General features: G+C 36.7%; 2 protein-coding genes across 2 annotated transcripts; one reads left to right on the top strand and one right to left on the bottom strand.

The window, feature by feature from the left end:
* The first annotated feature begins 15 nt into the window (after positions 1-15).
* On the top strand, positions 16-7,264 carry ckmt2b (creatine kinase, mitochondrial 2b (sarcomeric)). The gene is made up of 9 exons (XM_058776364.1): positions 16-510; positions 596-794; positions 3,426-3,521; positions 3,648-3,869; positions 5,927-6,012; positions 6,234-6,357; positions 6,451-6,585; positions 6,760-6,885; positions 7,129-7,264. The coding sequence occupies exons 1-9, from the start codon at positions 365-367 to the stop codon at positions 7,243-7,245; spliced, it is 1,251 nt and encodes a 416-aa protein (XP_058632347.1). The 5' UTR covers positions 16-364; the 3' UTR covers positions 7,246-7,264.
* A 5,657-nt stretch (positions 7,265-12,921) lies between these two features.
* Positions 12,922-17,902, bottom strand: otpb (orthopedia homeobox b). The gene is made up of 3 exons (XM_058774640.1): positions 16,217-17,902; positions 15,506-15,903; positions 12,922-14,157 (listed from the first exon to the last, which is right to left on the bottom strand). The coding sequence occupies exons 1-3, from the start codon at positions 16,290-16,292 to the stop codon at positions 13,648-13,650; spliced, it is 984 nt and encodes a 327-aa protein (XP_058630623.1). The 5' UTR covers positions 16,293-17,902; the 3' UTR covers positions 12,922-13,647.
* Between the last annotated feature and the right edge of the window lie 2,263 nt (positions 17,903-20,165).

The raw sequence follows: 20,165 nt of genomic DNA, 5'->3' as shown, positions 1-20,165 counted from the left end.
TCCATTTCTGGGTGAACTATACCTTTAATCTTTTATTGGCCATCTAAGACATTAATTTAAAAATATATAAAGGTACAAGAAATTGTATTAATATCACTGAAATTAATTCACAAAAAAATGATTACAGCTGACATATAGCGCCGTTGCGCTACGGGTGTCTTGAGTTCGAATCGTGGCTCAAGGACCTTCTCCCACTTCGCTTCCTGTCACTTCTACACTGTCTTATACTAATAAAGTAAAAATCTTTAAAAGAAAGGATTATTCAGTCACATAAAAAAGCAGTTTATTTTACCTGACAAAACATTTTTTAACACAAAATTATTGCTGTCCTCTGCTCTGAAGTTGAAGTTTGTGAGTGGTGAGGATGGCAAGCATGTTCACTCGAGTGCTGTCTGGACGCAACACGGCTGTGATCATGGCCGGCCTGGGTGCAGGCACCCTGGTATCCAGCTACATCATGACTGAGTCGGGAGTCTCTGCTGGGGAGAAAAAGAAGCTGTACCCACCCAGGTGAGTAGGAAAGTTCACTTTACTTAGTTTCCAGTTAACCTGAGAACTTAAGTTTCCAGTTAACCTTGGTTTTTATCTTTCCAAGTGCTGACTACCCAGACCTGCGCAAACACAACAACTGCATGGCTTCTGTCTTGACCCCTGCTATTTATGGCCAGCTGAGGGACAAGCTGACCCCCAGTAACTGGAGTCTTGACCAATGCATTCAGACTGGAGTGGACAACCCTGGTCATCCCTTCATCAAGACTGTGGGCATGGTGGCTGGTGATGAGGAGAGCTATGAGGTACAAAACTGCCCCAAATAGCAGTAAAAATTGGCTTTAGATATTAAAATCATCAGTAACACAATTATGAGGCATATTTCTCATATTAATACTACCTTCACATGCTATTGGAAATGTCCTGCTTCCCACTACTGAAGGTATAATTACGAGTTAGCAATATGCACAAAATAGTTATGTACATTATACGTATATACATGCCTGTAACTGCAAGAAAAATCAATATAGATGTTGTTGGAAAAACAAATAAAACTTTATAGTAGGCCTACTACACAGTTACTCCACCATGTTTAAAGTTTATATCCCACTGTGATAGAGAACTGCACAAGAACAGTAAGAACAAAATAAAAATAGTGATGGAAGACAGGTTAAAGGCCTCTCCATCACTCCCACCCAACTGGGAAACTCAGGTATCAAAAGTATCTCTGAGTTTCCCAGTTGTTACGGCTTGAAAGTCTGTTCATGTCTAATTTACGACTATGAATATTAATGATAATTCTGATAGCATGTTAAGGCAGCATTAGCAAGCAAAAATGTAAATATTGTATTAACCTGGCCGCACACGGGGGGTGTCGATTCGCGGATTCGCGGCTTGTCGCAAACGATTTTTTGTCCAAAAATCCTCTATTGTATGGTGTCATTATTACCATTATTTATCTGTTCCCGATCGAGACGGTGCGTCGCCGAAGTCAAATCGTAAATATCAAACATTTGTTTTTCTTCTCTAGTCACGTTTGATCTCGCGAGTGTCAGTGAGATGAGATCTCGTGTGACTGTGAAGGCGTTCCTACAGTCTTCAAGTGTGTGGTCTCGTGGTCTGGTCTAAAAATCTAGTGTGTGCGTTCAGAGGATTATAAAGGCTAAAAATCAGTTGAACTGTCTTCATGTCTGTGGTCTCCCATGTTTTAAAATTGTTTAAGATTTGAAAATCGTCTAGTGTGCAGCCAGATTTAGGAGCAAAAGTGCTGTTGATATTTAATTACATTTTGGCTCCATTTTTGGACTTTTATATTCCAATATGTTTGAAACAATAGTTTCTTTATCCAAATTAGCTGTTAAATTGTAAAATAAGGTTTGTTGTGCATTTTTGTACATCTTTTCCTCCTTTTTGTTTCATTTATATGACTTACAGTCTTAAAGTCGACCTAAAAAATAATTCAATATTATTTTAAATATAAATATTAAGCCAACAAAATTACAATTATGACATGTCTTCTTGTCACAGACACAGTTTTACTAAAACATCTTTATGAGGCTGCTAGTGGCAATGATGTTTTTTTTTTTTTTTGTCACAAATAAAAGAAACAAACTGCAAAATACTGTAATTTCATTGCTATAGGTTTTTTTTTTTTTTTTTTTAAATGAGTAATGCAGTTTTTAGGAGTTACGTTTTGGACTGTAGTCACTGTGAGTCTAGTTTGAAGAGGACAATGTTATATTCAGTTGAACAGACAAAGGAATTTGTGTTCATTTTATAATACAGTGAGACAATAGTAGATTATTATTTAATTGTCCATGCACTGTAAAAAGTGATAAGTTGACTTAACTTAAAAAAATTGAGGAAACCCGTTGCCTTACAAATTTAAGTAAATGATAATTAAAAAAATAAGTTAATTGAATTGTCAAGTTCACTTAACTTTTTTTTTTTTTAATTATTATGTACTTAATAATTTTAAGGCAATGGGTTTCCTCAATTTTTTTAAGTTAAGTCATCTTTCACTTTTTACAGTGTGCCCTTACGAAAAAGAAGTTTATTCAAGTGTGCTATTACTATACTTCTTTTAAACTAAAAAATAGGAAAGTATACTTTTAGTCTACTTTTTAAGTACTTCTCAGAAATGGGCTTTATGTACTTCTCAGACATACACTTAAAATGACATTTAAGTATACTTGACTTATACTTATAAAAAGTCTAAATATATTTGAGCTATACTTATGCTCCTAGAATCCGTGCTTTCATTGTTATATGGTAGTACACATCTTCTGTACAGAATATAGAGTATATATATAGTATATAATGTTTTTCTTTACAAGCAGTTGTTGTACCCGGTTCTTTCTTTTGATGTTTTGTATGTTCAGATATTTATATATATATATATAACAAAATATATACAAATTATACCTAAATAGGGACATAGTAGTGTACTTAAAGTATGATGTAAAGTTCACTTAAAGAAAACTTACGATTATACTTGCAGTATAAAACTACTAAACTAGCAGTTTACTGAGACTATACTTCAAAGTGTACTAAAAATTCTACTACAAGTAGTTAATTAGTAAACTATCAGTATAGCTATAAGTGTACATATTTGTGTACTCAAAGTTTACTACTGTTATACTTAAAGTATACTGAAAAGTATATTTTTATATACTAGAAAGTGGGCCAATTTAGTCCCCAAGGAGTATTGAAATAGTACACTTACAAGTATACTACTAGTACACTGATATTTGTATACTTACTACATAAACTATACTTTAAAATATACTTGAACTTTACTTAAGTATACTTGAAGTATACTATTTTTTTGTAAGGGTGGTCAGCTCTGTCAATTGGTGACATCAAAATTAAGTAACTAGACATAAATTCAGTACATGCAGATGAACTTTATCATTGACTATGGCTGTGATCCTCAGGTGTTTGCTGAAATCTTTAACCCAGTCATCAAGGACAGACACAATGGCTATGACCCTACAACCATGAAGCACCCAACAGACCTGGACAGCTCAAAGGTAAAGGTTCCTCTGTTGTCTTTGGTTCTGATCCCTTTTTACAAACTCATTCCATCAAGGACTCATGCAAAGTGAGACCTGCCTCAGTTTAGTTACACTGTGTTTCTACCGATGGCCTCTGAACAGATCACCTCCGGGATGTTTGATGAGAACTATGTGCTGTCATCACGTGTGCGCACGGGCCGCAGTATTCGTGGGCTCAGTCTGCCACCCGCCTGCACTCGTGCTGAACGCCGTGAGGTGGAGCGTGTGGTGGTCCAGGCTCTTTCTGGTCTGAAGGATGATCTGGCGGGCAAATACTTCAGCCTGACAGAGATGACTGAGCAAGAGCAGCAGCAGCTGATTGATGTAAGTACACACCAGAAACATATTTCAGCATAATCTCACTGAAGGCAAATGATAATGGAGGCAGACACAAATACATGTCAGTTGCATTTATCCAGTTTTTCCAGGTTTTCAAACTTTACAGACCCCCACTCAGATTCTCTTCTGAGGCAGGGACACCAGACATAAAATAATACTAATTAAAAATGTTATCTTATATAATGATTTTTCTATATTTGATATCTTATCTGCAGATCACCTGCAGTACCTCCACAAAGTTCGAGAGGTCCCTGTTGTCATACATTATGTCAGTATACAGTATGCCATACATTCACAGTAAAAGACAATATAGCAATAAAGCTAAGAGTTTACATTAGCATTATGTGTGGTCACAGAACCTCAATTATACTTCCCGTATCATACTGTCATCATCACGCTGAAAAGACCATGTTTGACCAACTTGAATTTCCACAATATTTTATATTAGTGGTAGTTTGATGCACAGCACTACAGTGATGACATATGTTTGTAGGCTACCTGGGAAGTTGCATGTAGGATTTTTACGTTGATGTTTGGATTATTGCAAAACAAGCTCTGTGACCAACTAAAGTTTATTATTTTTACCCTTTTTTCATCATTATATCCTGAACAATTGAACAATTTAATTGAAGTCTAAATATAATCGGCAGAAGTAAAAGGCAAGCTATAAACAAAGTACACCACAGTCACATGATTTTAAGTTAAGTCGTGACATATTGTCAAGTATGGTGACCCATACTTGAAATTGGTGCTCTGCATTTAACCCATCCAAGTACACACACACACACAGCAGTGAGTAGTGAACAAATGCACACACACACCCAGAGCAGTGGGCAGCCACCCAGGGAGCAATTAGGGGTTCGGTGCCTTGCTCAAGAGCACCTTAGTCATGGTATCGAAGGTGGAGAGAGTGCTGTTCATTCACAATCCCCACCTTCAATTCCTGCCGCGCAAGAATCAAACCAGCAACCTTCAGGTTACAAGCCCGACTCCCTAACCATTAGGCCACAACTACCCCTATTATTTTAACCTCATCATCAGTTCTGACAACTCTTTCAGTCTTTATTTAAAAACTTTGAAAGTTTCTTTGAAAGTTTAAGTTTGGATAGTTTGCTAAAGTGTAGTTATAAGCACAATGGGTAACACTTTAGAATAGGGAACACTCATTCACTATTAACTACGACTTTTCCCTCAATAAATTCCCAATTTGCTGCTTATTAATAGTTAGTAAGGTAGTTGCTAAGGTTAGGTACTGTGGTAGGATTAGGGATGCAGAATAAGGTCATGTAGAATAAGGTATTAATATGTGCTTAATTACTACTAATAAATGGCAAATATTCTAGTAATATGCATGCTAATAAGCAACTAGTTAAGAGACCCTAAAATAAAGTGTTACTGCACAATGAGACTGAGTTTAGAGTTTACCTTAAGAAACTTAAAACTTAACGTAAAACTTTTTTTTATATATTACTGAAATATTTTAAGATATTGAATAAAATGTGAAGATATTTTGAGCTTGTTTATCTGCTTTTAGGGACACTAGCCCAGTATCCATAACATGACACATGCTCGTCTTTTCATCAGGGCCGTTGCATATTGTAATTCTCTAACAAACCTCACTGCTCTTGTTTTATGATGGCCTACCAAAGGAGCATTTTCTTTTTGATAAACCGGTGTCTCCTCTCCTCATCGCATCTGGTATGGCTAGAGATTGGCCAGATGCTCGTGGGATTTGGTAAGACTGAAGAACTACTAACCTGTTGTTAGAGCATAGCACTACATTCCTATAGCATATCCTTCACTAGTCACCCATAAGTTGGCTCAGATATTCTCACCCAAATGTCTGTTTGAAAATTCTTTTTTGGGAGCTGTATTCCATTTCCAGAGGCATTTTATACATAATAATGTAACACAGTAGATACTCAACAACTAAGATGGTCAACCAGAGAGAAAGGAGATAATTGGAGGAGATATTTTACCACACTGAACCAGTCCAGACTTCCCTTTCTTTTTCTTTTCTTGACTTTTCTTGAAAATTCCAGGACCACTTCTTGTTTGACAAGCCCGTATCACCCTTGCTGACTTGTGCAGGAATGGCGCGGGATTGGCCCGATGCCAGAGGCATCTGGTATGGTGCATGAGGTTTGCATCACCAGAGGGTGCTTATAGAGAGCATGTGCTTGTGTGTGTTACATAATCAGGCGTCTTTATGGGTGTCTGTTTTTACTGAGTGATTCATTGTTACAATATTAACCCTAGAACAACTAGTATACATGGAATACTGCAAAAATTAGGGCTGAATAAAAGTTTTAGTAGAATTTCCTGAATGCTTTTTGTCCTCATGTTTAGGCACAACAATGAAAAAACATTTTTAATCTGGATCAATGAGGAGGATCACACCCGTGTCATTTCCATGGAAAAGGGTGGGAACATGAAGAGAGTGTTTGAGAGGTTCTGCAGAGGACTGAAAGAGGTATCACAGTCAAAGCATTCAGCCCAAAAAAATTGCATATTGTCTGTGAAATAAATTGAAATGAGGTCAGTTTATGATGTTTGTTTCTCACAGGTTGAGAGGTTGATTCAGGAGAGAGGCTGGGAGTTTATGTGGAATGAACACTTGGGCTACATCCTGACCTGCCCTTCTAACCTAGGCACCGGCCTGAGAGCTGGAGTCCACGTCCGTCTGCCCCTCCTAAGCAAGGTGCTACAATCTCACATAGTTCAGTTTAATCTGAAACTGACATTGGTGTTTCAAAATGATCAAATTAAATGTATTTATGCTGAATTTATGTTAAATAATCTACTGAAATCCTTGAAAACGAAAGCCTTCCTCTTCTAAGAAAATGTCCTCTACTTCATATACCCTTCTGAACAGGACTCACGCTTCAATAAAATTTTGGATAATCTCAGGCTACAAAAACGTGGCACAGGAGGCGTGGATACTGCGGCTGTGGGTGACACTTTTGACATTTCCAACCTTGACCGTCTAGGCAAATCTGAGGTAAACAGCTCCCCTTTGATGAGTGTCTTAACCCGTGCAAATGCACTAAATTGGATAGAAATAGCAAATTCTGCAAGTACAAAGTCGATATACTCCAAAAGATTGTGTGAGATGTTTTTCCAAATGTTAGTAGTGTAGAATACTGCAAATAAGAGTAGTTTTTCAATATGTTTGTAAAAAGTATATATCGAAGACATATGTAGCCAGTGATTAAATCCAATTTTATTTGACTTTGCCTTTCAGGTTGAGCTCGTTCAGTGTGTGATTGATGGTGTCAACTACTTGATCGACTGTGAAAAGAAACTTGAGAAGGGCCAGGATATCACCATCACTCCACCAGTAGCCCAGTTCAAGAAATAATGGCATCCTTGAGAACGGCTGAGAGATCTGTAACCTGTTATTTATGACATCTGCAGGTCTTTTTAAAGGGAACTCAACTGAATAAATTATTCATATTTTAATTCTGGCTTGTGGAATCTTTCAAATTAAAGCTGGAACACACAACATGATTTCTACCCCAATTTTTTCCCTGATTGTGGAGGCGTCTACACCACACTCTCAGAAAAACATAAAAGCTGTCACTGGGATAGTACCTTTTCAACATGGACACCTTTGTACCTTATCTATCCTTAAAAGATGCATATTAGTACTTTAAAGATACATATTTGTACCATATCAGTACACTGTAAAAAGTGATAAGTTGATTTAACTTAAAAAAAATTAGGAAAACCGTTGCCTTAAAATTTTTAAGTAAATGATCATTTAAAAAAAATAAGTTAATTGAATTTTCAAGTTCACTTAACTTTTTTTTAAAATTATTATTATGTACTTAATAATTTTAAGGCAACGGGTTTCCTCAATTTTTACAGTGTATCTTTTGAAAGGGTACCACCCCAGTGACAGCTTTTGTACTTTTTTTTTTCTGAAAGTCAAATCTTTTTGCCAAACATCAGATCTAGTCTGCAAATATTGGGCAGTCAGGGTTTAGTTTAGTCTATTTCATTTATTTAACAGGGACATTGTGCAACACAGTTGTTGTGCCAGAGTTAGCTATAGCCTAGAAGGTCATTTGAATCTTCTGGCCGGGATGATATTATTTAAAATTACAATATTACAATCAAAAAAGACAGAAAGCAAGAAGATTTTAGAACACATATTGCTTTCATTTATTATGCATCTCCTGTGTTCGAGACAGCTTGAAAGTCTGACTGTGAGATTCTCACTGGTTTAGTGTATGAACTAGTTTTACTCTGTCTCATTTTTTGTCCTCACACACAAACTGCAAATAATCGGACAAATTAACGTTTTTTCTTTGTGGGATAGATTTAATAATTACTGTTCAACTATTAGGCCCAACTTTCATGGCATGGGCAAATTCCTTTTCTTATGATTCTTATGGTAAATTAATAGTATGTAGCTAATAATATCATCATTAACTGTAGTATAAACTGACTGGGGGGTGGGGGTCATTTTAAATATCACAACATTTTAAATATAAAAAAAGTTCATTTTAAATAGCTAAATTGTTTAAAATGAACTATAGTTGATCAAGTTAACTCTTGCGTTAATCTATTTAACTACTGTAAGTAACTTGCCATTTAAAATTTTAACTTATGTTGCGTCATTTGAATAGGCCCATCTATACATAAATAATATTTATATTTATTTATTTTATAAATACAAATATTATTTTGAATTCATAGGAATTCAAATAACGCAACGTAAATAAATAACCATTTTAACCTTTTCAGTGGTGAGTTTAAAATATTCCAGCGGTCCCCCCAGAGTGAGTTTTTTTTAGGCGACAGTTATTTTAGAACGTTTCCCCTTAATGTTTCCATGGCGACGCGTCATGATTGTCACGTGACACACCGCGGCCACAATAACACTGTATGACAGATGGATCGCTTTTATTTCGTTTTTCCTTTTTTATTCAAAATATTCATAAACTTGCTTACCATATAATCAACTATCTGATATTCCGATTCACAAATATGTGCAAATGAGTGTGTTTTATCGTTTAAAAACAGTTCTAAATGATCTTGATCGTGATCTGTAATGTGATATGGGCGCCGCCATGTTTGTTCGCGCTGCAGTTCAGAGAGTCCTGTCAGTCAGATTTACATCACCTAAATTCATCAATTTCTCGCGAAATACATGCAAGTAAGTGGCGGGTGAGATGGGAGAAGAATAGAGTGAACTTTATAGTTACTTACACTATGTGTATTTGATATTAATAAAACACGTCTGAAAATCGGTCAACGCGCGAAAACGCAGTTTGAATTTGGCAGTTATGCCACGTCACCGAACGTTCTAAATCCCATATGTGGGACAGTACCGCTCAAGTTTCTGCATTTAGCCAATCAGCTTTCACTATGTCTTGTCACGTCATCAAGCCTGCTTGCGGGTGAAGAGAAACTTTTTTATTTATCTCAAAACAAAAGAAACTACAGGACCATATATAAATGTGACATAATGAAGGAAATGGAAATGGAGGTCCTGTACACTACACACAAGTGAGTGGCTGTTAGATGGAAAGGGCTTTTCATTCATGTATACAGTAAATGTTTATATTGATCTGGCGCTTCCATATATCTTATGTTGTATTGTGGATCGTTATTGATAGGGGATATTGTATGTGTACGAGAGCATAACTATGAGAAAACACATAAAAACCTGCTGCAAACCTTTATTTGTTTTATCAGTAGTAGGCTAATTTACATATCAGACAGCAGTACCTCTCAAAAGAACCCCTCACGCACCGCCTGAAGCACATGTGTCAGGGTGATTAGCTGGTTCAGGTGTGTTTAATTAGGGTTGGAGCTGAATTTGACAATCCGCACATAGTAGGCTTAATCACACTGTATTATGAGTGAATGATAGAAAAGTGTCCTTGTAATCTTCATGCTATATAAAATGTTAACATTTAAATTGTTTATATTTCATTTAACGGAGGTATTTTTATTTCTATATAACCTTCATAAAAAAGGCCCTGCACACTGGTTGATTTATTCCTAAAGAATCAGTAACATCTAGCACACAAAACATTCTCTAGTTCACCAGCAGATGGCAGTATGTTAACATGTGATGAACACATGCAGAAGTGCAGAAATGTGTTTTCCATGTTGTAATATATGGATTATTATAACCCAAATTTAGCGTATTATATTAATAATTTATCACGGTGATAATACCAGTTTAAGGGTGTCATTTACTCTCAAAATATATAGCCTAAATATAGCTGTCTTTTTAAAGTTGTATTTTATTGTTTTTAAGAATTAAAAAATTGAATTTATTCCTTTTTACAAATATATATTTAAAAAATAATAAACATAACAGACAAACATAAACGACTGAAAAATATGAAACCCACCTATAATTACTGGCATATTAATGTATGTTCACCTATGTAAATTGCTTGAACCTATAATGGGACAAATAATTCTGCTTTTCTGTTGCATAGTTCTGTTTTAGTTCAGGCTGTTTTGAGATTATGGCATGTAGCCTGTCCCAGTCTGAGACGGGGAGAATCCTCCTGCTGGTCACGGATGTGTGCTCTGGGTGGATAAAGATGGCATCCCGCTGATGTCTGTGACCTTCATGGTGGCTTACTCCTCTGCCAGCCACTGATTTCTGATTTAGTGCTGCTCTTGTCAGAGGCTGTGAGGTGCTTTCCATGCACTGACAGAGCAACTCAAGGGCAAGTGTGGACAGATTGGGTGAATAAAGCAAGCAAGCAAAAGCAGGGAATGGCTTATGTGCATTAGAAGTCCATTGTGTATTTCTCTGTCTTCATACTTTTATTATTTGTAAGGTTATGGCATAATTTTTGTTTTGATTTTGTTAACTGTAATCAGATACATGGCCAAAGTGGAGCATGGTATTGTGAGATAGAGACACATGCAGCCTTCATTTCATTCATAACTCAAATCTCATCTTTGTCCATATATCACCGATTCATTAGCATACGCTCATATCCATGGGACCATGTTATAAAAAATGAAGAATAAGAAGAACGTCTTCAGTGGCGCTAAGGGCCGACTATTAACTGGAAGTAGATTTTTCAACGAACACTTTTGACAAAATCTCTTTCATTCCATTTAAAGAATCTCCTAATTGTCATTATATTCTGTTTTAATCATGAGACACTGGTGCGTTTTGCTTAAAGTGATGAATACACCATTGAACAGAGCATGCGTTCACAGGGGGACCAGAGAGGCAGAGGGTCTCTCAGAGCAGATGCTAAAACTGATGATGATGGATGTCTACATGGAGACTGTTGAATGATCAGGGGAGGCTTGTGTAGATTCTGCATTTTCCATTGTTTCATGAAATCTTATATGCAAATTTACAGGGACAATTAGTTTCACATCAGTGCAGGGCGGCACTCTGAGAGTGGCAATTTCAGATTTAGCTTTTTACCGTGTTTTTTTTATCATATGTTTTTAAAATATTAAGGTAAAAATAAGAGTAGAATAGTAGATAGGTTTTTAATCTGTTGCTACAGGCATTACAGTAATTATTTGATATCTGGTTACATTTGTCCAGGTCTGGGTCTTCTGTCAATCGATAAAGGTGATTGCTGAAGTGACAGTAGATGGTTCTTCTCACAGTTGAAAGAAATCTTTGCTAAATGGGACACAGCCTGGCCATTGTATTGGAGAAAAGATCAAGCAGATGTTTGTGGGCTGTTCCACCTCCCCAGTGGTAACGGTTACAAAGAGATGAGGAGAAAAAAACATGCCACACTAATTGGTTACAATTTTGCTTTAGACATTTGTCTGCAAGGGTCTACAAGCAGATAAGCATACATCCTTGCGGACTTTATGAATGCAGTAGTAATGTGCAGTATCATAAGCTATCTCTGTAAAATGTGTTGTAAGATATATCAATAATTATGTTGGTGTTTTACTGCTATAGAAAAACCAAAGGGCCTTATGTTGTCTTACGTTTCCCAAATCTTTCAAGGACTTTCAAGGAATTTTATGCTTCTGTATAAATGTGCTTAATCTGTCCACTGATGATCCATGGTAGAAGCCCACTAGTATTTAAGCCTACATTTTCCCAAGACCTGTAAAATCTTACAGAAGAATAATTTCACCTAAAAATAAAATCAAATGCAATAATTTGCTCATCTTAATGTCGTTGCAAATCTTTCTTCGGGGAATATTAAAAAGATGATATTTTAAAGAATGTTGAACATCGACTGTCATTGTTGGAGAGAGTAATTTTTCTAAATATTTTCTTTTTCTATTCCTCAGGACGACAAATAAGTTTGAAATGACATGCGTTTTCATTTTAGCTGAACTATCCCTTTAAGAGGATTTTTAAGGAAAAAAATGTAGTCTCTTTTTTTGTGCATTCCTTTGTTTTATCTTGGCCGTAAAACTAAAATTAAACATCTGCGTCAGTCTAAAACATCACATTCTTTTGAAATATTTTGAAACATATTGAACACACTTTTCAGTGTTATGAGGATATATCAGATGTATCACTGGAAACAAATATGTTGTGTTGACTATCCAAATGACCATGATTATATCCTTGATCGTGAAAGAACAAAATAGCCTATAAAATAAGGATCAGGATTTGTGCCAGGCCATTCTATATATAATTTTGTCTTTTTACTTAATGTCAGGGGGTAAATATTTATTCCCATTGACAACATGGCAATGTCAAGCAATTCTGTAGAGATGGGGTAGAAAATCTGGACAAATGATTCATGAATTTGAGCATTGTTGAGCGTCCTTCCAGAATGTTGCTTTAGAAAAAAAAAGTCTGCTAAATTATAAGATCACTTCAGACAAACATATGTTTGAATTCCAAATTATCGCTCCGTAACCTTAAAATATGTGGACAATTTTTCATTTTGAGCTATATTTTTTGTTACTTGCTGCTCCATAAAACTGCATATGGATTGGCAATTAAAGTCATCTGGCAACATCCTCTATATTTCCTTGCTGCATTTCAAAAAACTTCTGGACTTAGAGATGACATACCATACTGAAATTCTTAAAATGATTTTATTCACCCACTTACATAAACCTTCCCAATTCTGTTGAATTTGGTAAGATAAACATTTACAAAAAACATATTCCAGTAATAAGCACAGACAATAAGTTAAAACATATCACAAACATACCAGCAGATAACAAGATTTTTTTCTTATCTACACAAACACTCAAGTTCATTTTGCTTTATGTAAACAACTTCCTGTTGATCCTGGTTGAAATTTTACATGCATGTGAATCTGATCATTTGGAAATTGGCTCTTACTCCAACCTGTTCAGTTCTGTACCTGAAAAATCACTCCAACATGTAGTACGTGCCGTAAAACAATCTGTACATGCACACATGTGGTCCTTAATAATGTGTCCTTTTACATTTAGTTAAAAATAATATCACTGATCCGCAAAATAAATATGCTTGCAGTTGTTTCTTCATATATGAATGAAGAGTCAAATAAATACTCATAAATAAATTAATAACTCGCCGTCATTAAAATCAATAGCTATGAAAACCAAATAAACATGACCGAATCCAACACATAAATAAATTACATACATTTCAAGCATTAAAACTATTACTAGAGTCTACATCTGCCATATAAGCATTGTCTGGGGTTTGTTGGGATCTCATCATCCAGTAAGGCTGCCAGTTTGTAATTTCACAGTTATGACCTCATATCCTGAGTGCTCCGTGACTGTTTTTCAGGAATACTTGGGGTATGCAGTGACAGAAAAGACGTCTTGGATGCTGAAATTAGGTGAAACTCATGGAAACGGTGTGCTCAAGTGCTTTACGGCGCAGCGAAGCGATACTAGTCCCTCTCCACATATCACTGTCCGGCGAGCTGCACAGCTGAGGGGAGCCGCTCACATTCGTTGGACCCGAGAGGGAAGCGGGCACCATCCCTGGAAATGTGGGTTGATACAGATGCGACTGAAGACCGGAACCATTTGACGATAAGCTGCTGGAAAGGCCCATGGAGTTTGGTGGGGGGCCGGCTCCGAGACTGCACTGGGACAGGGACTGTGCCATCGCCTGCTGTCGGCCCAGCGCAGGCGGTATCTGCAGCTGTGAGACTCCAGGCATCCCGGCCGCGGCCCAGCGAGTGTCGTTGGCATGAAAAGAGCAGAGACTGTCGCCCATCGCAGCCGCAGACGTAAACTGAGGCAGACCGTGTGTTGGCAGCAAAGTGCCCGGCGCCCGGAAAACGTTGGTTGTCTTCTTGCGCTTCTTCCATTTTGCGCGTCGATTCTGGAACCACACCTGAAAGGATAAACAAAAACAAACACTTAGAAAGTCACGCATTTCGTCGGTGAGTCTGAATTATATTTGTATAGCCTAGGCTACTTTTACAACTTTCTTGCACAAATATTTTGCTATACTAAACTGCATACAACTATATTTCTTTGATTATAATTCTAAAATTAATTTAAAAAATAATAATAATAATAACTGCGTTGAAATAAATAAATTAATAACGATTAATAAATAAAAACATAAATAAAATATATAATAGATTACCGCACAATTTCTTGCAATACGTTTGTGGGTAAAAGGCGAGCACTTTTATTTTTAAATGCAGAACTGAGCCACTGTAAATATCCTAGCCTTTATACAACGGTTCTTCATGAATGGTGACTTGCTGAGGATTATAAACATGCACCTGCTTGTTTTTTGTTGACGTTATGTAAAATGTAAAATATTAGGCTATCTTCACGGACAATAGCCATGCCATAACATGCGAGAGGGTAATTTCAAGAGAAAAAGAGACAAAGCAATTTTTGTAATGTTTTGCAGACAGCCGGCGATGAAGTCGTTATAGCTGATGGCACATTCTAGGAGACAAATAGTTTGATGGCCTCAATAATTCATCATGGAACCATAATCATGAATTCATGATGAAAATAAGCGCCCAAGCAGCGTCCAAAATGGATATTGTCCATTCTTATTGTTGAGGTATTTTTAACATTTAGCGCTTGGCTCATACTAATTATTACTGACGCCTTACTATTATTTTTTTATTTTATTTTATTATATTCTAATTTGCATATTTATATACAACTGTTAACGACACAATTCGTATTCAGCTAGGCTATAGCCTACAACAAGTTTTATAAAGTATTGTCTAATAGGGCATACATTCTGTTGACTTTGAAGAGTTTATTTGAAGAAAAATTGCAAATGTATTCTTTTTATTTCTTTTCGTTAGAGGGCATTTTATTTCACTTTTTTAACGTTGTATTTTTGCACTGACAACACATGCACACACAACAAATGTTTGTTTTACATTTAAAATAGCCTTGCGCGGCGGGCAGCATCGATATTTAACTATATTTTTGATTTGACGTTGTTTTGAGGGATTATTAGGCCTATTATTATTATTATTATTAATATTATTAATATTATTATTGAAGGCATAATACCATGCAATTTATGCAATTATTACGGATCTTTAGGGGAAAAAAAAAAAATATATATATATATATATATATATATATATATATATATGTTCATCATTTCATTTTGTTCAGTTTTATCTTTTTAAACTGTTAATCACCAGCTGGAAAGCTCCGTTACGATGTCAAAGATGAGCAGGTCCACTCAGTCTCACCTGAACCCGTGACTCCGTTAAACCAATCCGTAATGCAAGTTCCTCTCTCATGAAGATATCAGGGTAGTGGGTTTTAGCAAAGCTCCTTTCCAGTTCGTTCAGCTGCGCTGGAGTAAAGCGGGTCCTGTGGCGTTTCTGTTTCTGTTGGTTTTGCTGGCCACCCGACTGATTATTAGAGTTTTGCTGTTGCTGCTTTTCTTGGTCTTTGGCGTTGACCTGCTGCATTCCATTAGGATTGGATCCCCCATTATTTATGTCTTCCCCGGGGAGCAGAGTGGTCCCTTCCACAGTCTCTGTAGCCGAAGTAAGATCGCCGGGGTGTCCAGAGTCAGTTCCTCCTAGTCTGCACTTCAAAGCCTCTCTGTGTCCGAGAAGCTCGGCTGCAGCATCCTTCATCCCTGTGGACACACGAGTCAGAAATTTAGCATTCTTTCCAAACGGCATGAACATGTAATTATCAACATTAAAGACAGAAAGAACTAAATGCAATTTCAAAAATGATAAACGTATTGACACATTTGTTTGCGCAAACAATTATAAAAAATATTGTTCAGTTTCGCTATCCATCAGAGTAAGCTGATGGATGAAAATGTGTAATTAATTTACCTGATAATTAACAAACATTGCAAGTAAAATGAGAACAGATTGAGAAATCAATTTTGCAATCACATTAGTTCACTGGTTTGAAGACTGAAAAATACTCTAGCTTACAGTGGAGCTGAAGACCGGAGTTTGGTGGCGATAACTCACCGAGGCGAGTATCCAAAAGGTCGGCATGAGAGAGCATTGCGCACTGCTGGAGTCACAACTGCTTCCCAAACTACTCTACAACTTTTAACCCTTTTAAAAAGCGCATAGGGCTCAAATGAAGGAAAGCCGTCAGTGCGTTTAAAAAGGCGGTTCCATGTATTATACTGTTCTTTAGAGAGATTGGGAGGCGCTTAATAGTTGGATGAGCCCGTGAGCTTCCACAAATGGGAGCCAATCAGAATTGAGGGTTGAAAATGTCAGACAACCAACCACTAAAATCCACAAACCGGCTTCATCTGCAGTTGCTCTCGTTCATTTGAAATCTGATTTATTGCGTCGCCCCCTTAGCTATACATTTTAAATGACTTCATAATCATGGCAAATAACCGGTGAATAATAAATCTTTCTGTAGGCTACTGGTAAAAAGAGGCTTCACAAAAGGTGGAAAAGTCTAGTCTTTATAGCCTACGACTTGACCGACTTGGGATGCAATATTATTCCATCTAAACACATGGAATAAGGGGCACTTTTTGTAAAGTCACTATTTGGTTGTAGTCCTACTTTCGGGGCCCTTTGCGAATCGAATGCAGAACGCGGGTCATATTTGCTTGTTTTCGTGTGAAGAGAATGAACACAGGGTTGCTATGGGTGCTGTGAGCTGGTAACTGTTTTATTACCTTCATGTGAGTTACAGCTTTATTTGAGTGGAATCCATCTATCAAAAACGATGAATTCTTTGAGGCAGCTAACAACACATCCAAGGTACATTTCCAACTAGTCATTTTCAAGACCATTAAGCATTTGAAGTAATTAGTGCCAAATCTATGAGCTTTCATCTCAGTTATTTCAGTGAAATCTGAGTAATGCGTGGTAATTTAACTGTGTTTAGATATATTGCAAGAAGGCGTTGTAAATCATGTTTGAAGAATTCTAATTTATTTCGGTAAAGGCTTGAGGTGAAACGGGCTACTGATGCGTACTGATGCCTCAGTTGTATCGATGTTTCATCAGCGCTGACGCAAGTAATTTGATTTATTTAATTCAAACTCGCTGACATACATTGCCTAATTTAATCCATTCAGCGAAAGCACATTCGCCAGGCTGTCAAGTTTTCAGCGTGTTTTTATATAATCAATCAGTGCTCCCTTCGTTTTGTGGCATGAATGTTGTACGGCCAAGCTGTTGGACTACTGAGAATAATTAAGAAACACAAAGGATATGAGAATCTCGAATATCACTAAAGACCCTACAAATGCTGTCATATTTCTTCATACTTTACAACAACTACTTCGGGGTCGTCGCGTACTTTTCTGTAATGTAGCTTGACTCCAGCTGAATATCAAAGAAAGGGATGGGTCTAAACATCCGTTCAGATCAGTGCAATGTTTTAATCTTGGCTACATAATCACGGCGGTGGATGACATGATGTTTATATAAAAATATTACAACTTTATATAATGACAACATTATATGTCTCGTTATTATTATTATTAACCCATGATTACTTGCGCACGCATTCTTTTCTGGCCGTGCAAGTTGGTGATAGTCAATTATTGAAATTATAGCTATCTCTGCTCCAAGGTTCAAATGGTTTGTTATTTGAAAGGTTGCCATTTACAATTTACTGTAATTAGAGAAGAAATAATGTCGGTGTTATTGTTGTTATTATTATCATTGGCTGTAAATGTTGCTGTGTTCATATATAAAATGTAAACATGATTTTGAATGCTCTTTAATATGTTTCTGGGTGTTATTTTATTATTTCCACAGGACAATTTCTGTTGATACTTACCGATTCCATCCATGAGGAATTCTTATTTATTTTGTATAAATGACATTGCGGTTTGACATAGGTTGGATAATAGGTCCAAAGGGCTCACCATATAGGCTACCGAGGAATAAGTGAATTGGAAAGTAGCACAACGGCTCCTTCATTCAAGCAGACGCGACCCCCGTCGCATCTCATACTGTGATTAGACTCGGTGCCCTCCATGTGGACCCGATTTCAACGTGAGTTATCTGGGGAGAATACAATTATGGCCCTAAATAAAATAATCAGCATTGGACGGCGATTACCGTAATGAAATGGAGCTTTGGTGTGTCACGGAGTGGCTGGCCTCCATTACGGTCCGTAATGAGACTTTTGGGGGTAAGCACGACAATCATCTAAACATGAAAATGTGTTTACTTCGATGTCCACGTTTGCACTAAAACTTTGTTTTCGAAGTCTAAATGCAAGGTTTAGTCATGATTTACAGATGCATAATTCAGTTCTGGGCCTGCAAGGAGGTTAGTTATGTTTACTCTGACACAAAACCTGTGGAACAGCAATATAAATAGGCCTAATAGAGTTATTTTTCAAATTAAATAAAAATAAAAAAATCATATTTTGTCATTTTTGTTTTGTTTGAAATAAACAGTGAAGTGACCTCGTGTGTCAAACAAGTAAAGGAATAGGGTGTGGTAACTAATATTTAAGACGATACATATACTGACATTATTCATTTAAGAAAGGCCTTAAGTGGCTTGCGAGAAGGGAGGACTTGGGTCAGTGGTCACTCTGAGTTTTTCCAAATTGGGAACATGTGCTAGTAATTATTAAATTCCAGCATAATCATACTGCTAATGCAATTTAATGCATCAGCAAATTAATACTGAAAATAATTAGTTTCACTGACCTTGTACATTGCAAGACGAGAGTGAAACAGTAATGCTTAAATGCGCCAAACCACTCCCCTTCCATAGAAAACTCGATGTGAATGAGTCTTATAATTTTCATAAAGCAATAAAGGTATATTAGGCCATCTCTCAAAAACGGCGAGGTTTACAATGTATCATGTTATTGACCAAATTGGAGAAAAGTGCAAGTGAATCTGAGGACTCTCGGATGCTTGATTGGATGCATTATGTGAAAATGAAAACATTACGTCTGTGTTGCATTTTTTTTTATTGTCGTTTCTTGTCTTCGCTTATTGTATTCGTTAAAAATGAATGATCTGAATAGGTGTTTATTTTACATTTACCTGAAGCTTTACCCATGTTAATTTAAATTGCATTAAAGCTACTCATTTTGTCAGTATGCCAGAAGATTCCAACCCATTCGAACTACCATGTTGCGCCTGAAAGTTAAAAAAACAAACAAAAAAACTCGCACTCTGTATGATAAATCATAAAGGCTACTATTTGACTCCATACTGATGATACAAATCCAGCAATTTGCGACCCAGCTGCAAGCCCATTATCTACAGACCGAGGCGGTTCAGCTCCTTTCTGCTCATTCCACTAATCTCCTGTCTCCACTCCATTTATTTGCCACTTCTCTGCTGCTTGTCCACAAAATACAACTCTAGCGCCTCCAAGATTAATTGATCGTCAATTTAGCTCTAATTCGGACCAAGTCAGGTGGTAAATGGTCTACTTTTACTTGATTGTAACTGAAATGTGTGCAGGTTACGTTGATATATTTTGATTATTTATCAATTACGCACAAACGAGATACATTTATTGAATAAATTGCTAGCTGATTTTTCTAATAGAGTTTGTAGATATCACTATTGATAATAAATGCGCACTAATAGTTTCTTTCCGGATTTGCTTACTAACTTGTCGGAGTGACAGAACAAAATTCATTTTTCATGAAATCAGCAGGGCGCGTGGGCAAGCTGCCATTAGTCAGGTGCATTATGGGGCAGATCTTCAGTAATGTGTGTTCTTTGCTCAGAAAGCCTGACATACTTTGTCACACTTTGTGTCAGTTACAAATAATTTCAGTCGTCATTAGCATATACAAAGCTGAACTCACCAAATGAATATCTCATGCTGCTTTACTGCAGCTTTGAGGAATGCAGATAATCCACTTTGAATGAAGAGTTGCCCCAGTGGAGGCATTTTATTCTTATCCTGGGGCACT

Source organism: Onychostoma macrolepis, chromosome 05 (assembly GCF_012432095.1).
Source record: "Onychostoma macrolepis isolate SWU-2019 chromosome 05, ASM1243209v1, whole genome shotgun sequence".
Lineage (NCBI taxonomy): Eukaryota > Metazoa > Chordata > Actinopteri > Cypriniformes > Cyprinidae > Onychostoma > Onychostoma macrolepis.
The sequence above is the reverse complement of the archived record's forward strand: the minus strand, read 5'-3'. Positions and strand labels throughout refer to the sequence as shown.

Bases quoted from the DNA above. Each gene is read 5' to 3' on its own strand.
- ckmt2b (XM_058776364.1), top strand. From the start codon at position 365: ATGGCAAGCATGTTCACTCGAGTGCTGTCTGGACGCAACACGGCTGTG. The intron at 6,013-6,233 runs GTATGGTGCATG...CCTCATGTTTAG, and splicing joins CCCGATGCCAGAGGCATCTG to GCACAACAATGAAAAAACAT. The intron at 6,358-6,450 runs GTATCACAGTCA...TGTTTCTCACAG, and splicing joins TCTGCAGAGGACTGAAAGAG to GTTGAGAGGTTGATTCAGGA.
- otpb (XM_058774640.1), bottom strand. From the start codon at position 16,292: ATGCTCTCTCATGCCGACCTTTTGGATACTCGCCTCGGTGAGTTATCG. The intron at 15,904-16,216 runs GTAAGCTAGAGT...GTGTGTCCACAG, and splicing joins CTCCGGTCTTCAGCTCCACT to GGATGAAGGATGCTGCAGCC. The intron at 14,158-15,505 runs GTGAGACTGAGT...TTATCCTTTCAG, and splicing joins TAACGGAGTCACGGGTTCAG to GTGTGGTTCCAGAATCGACG.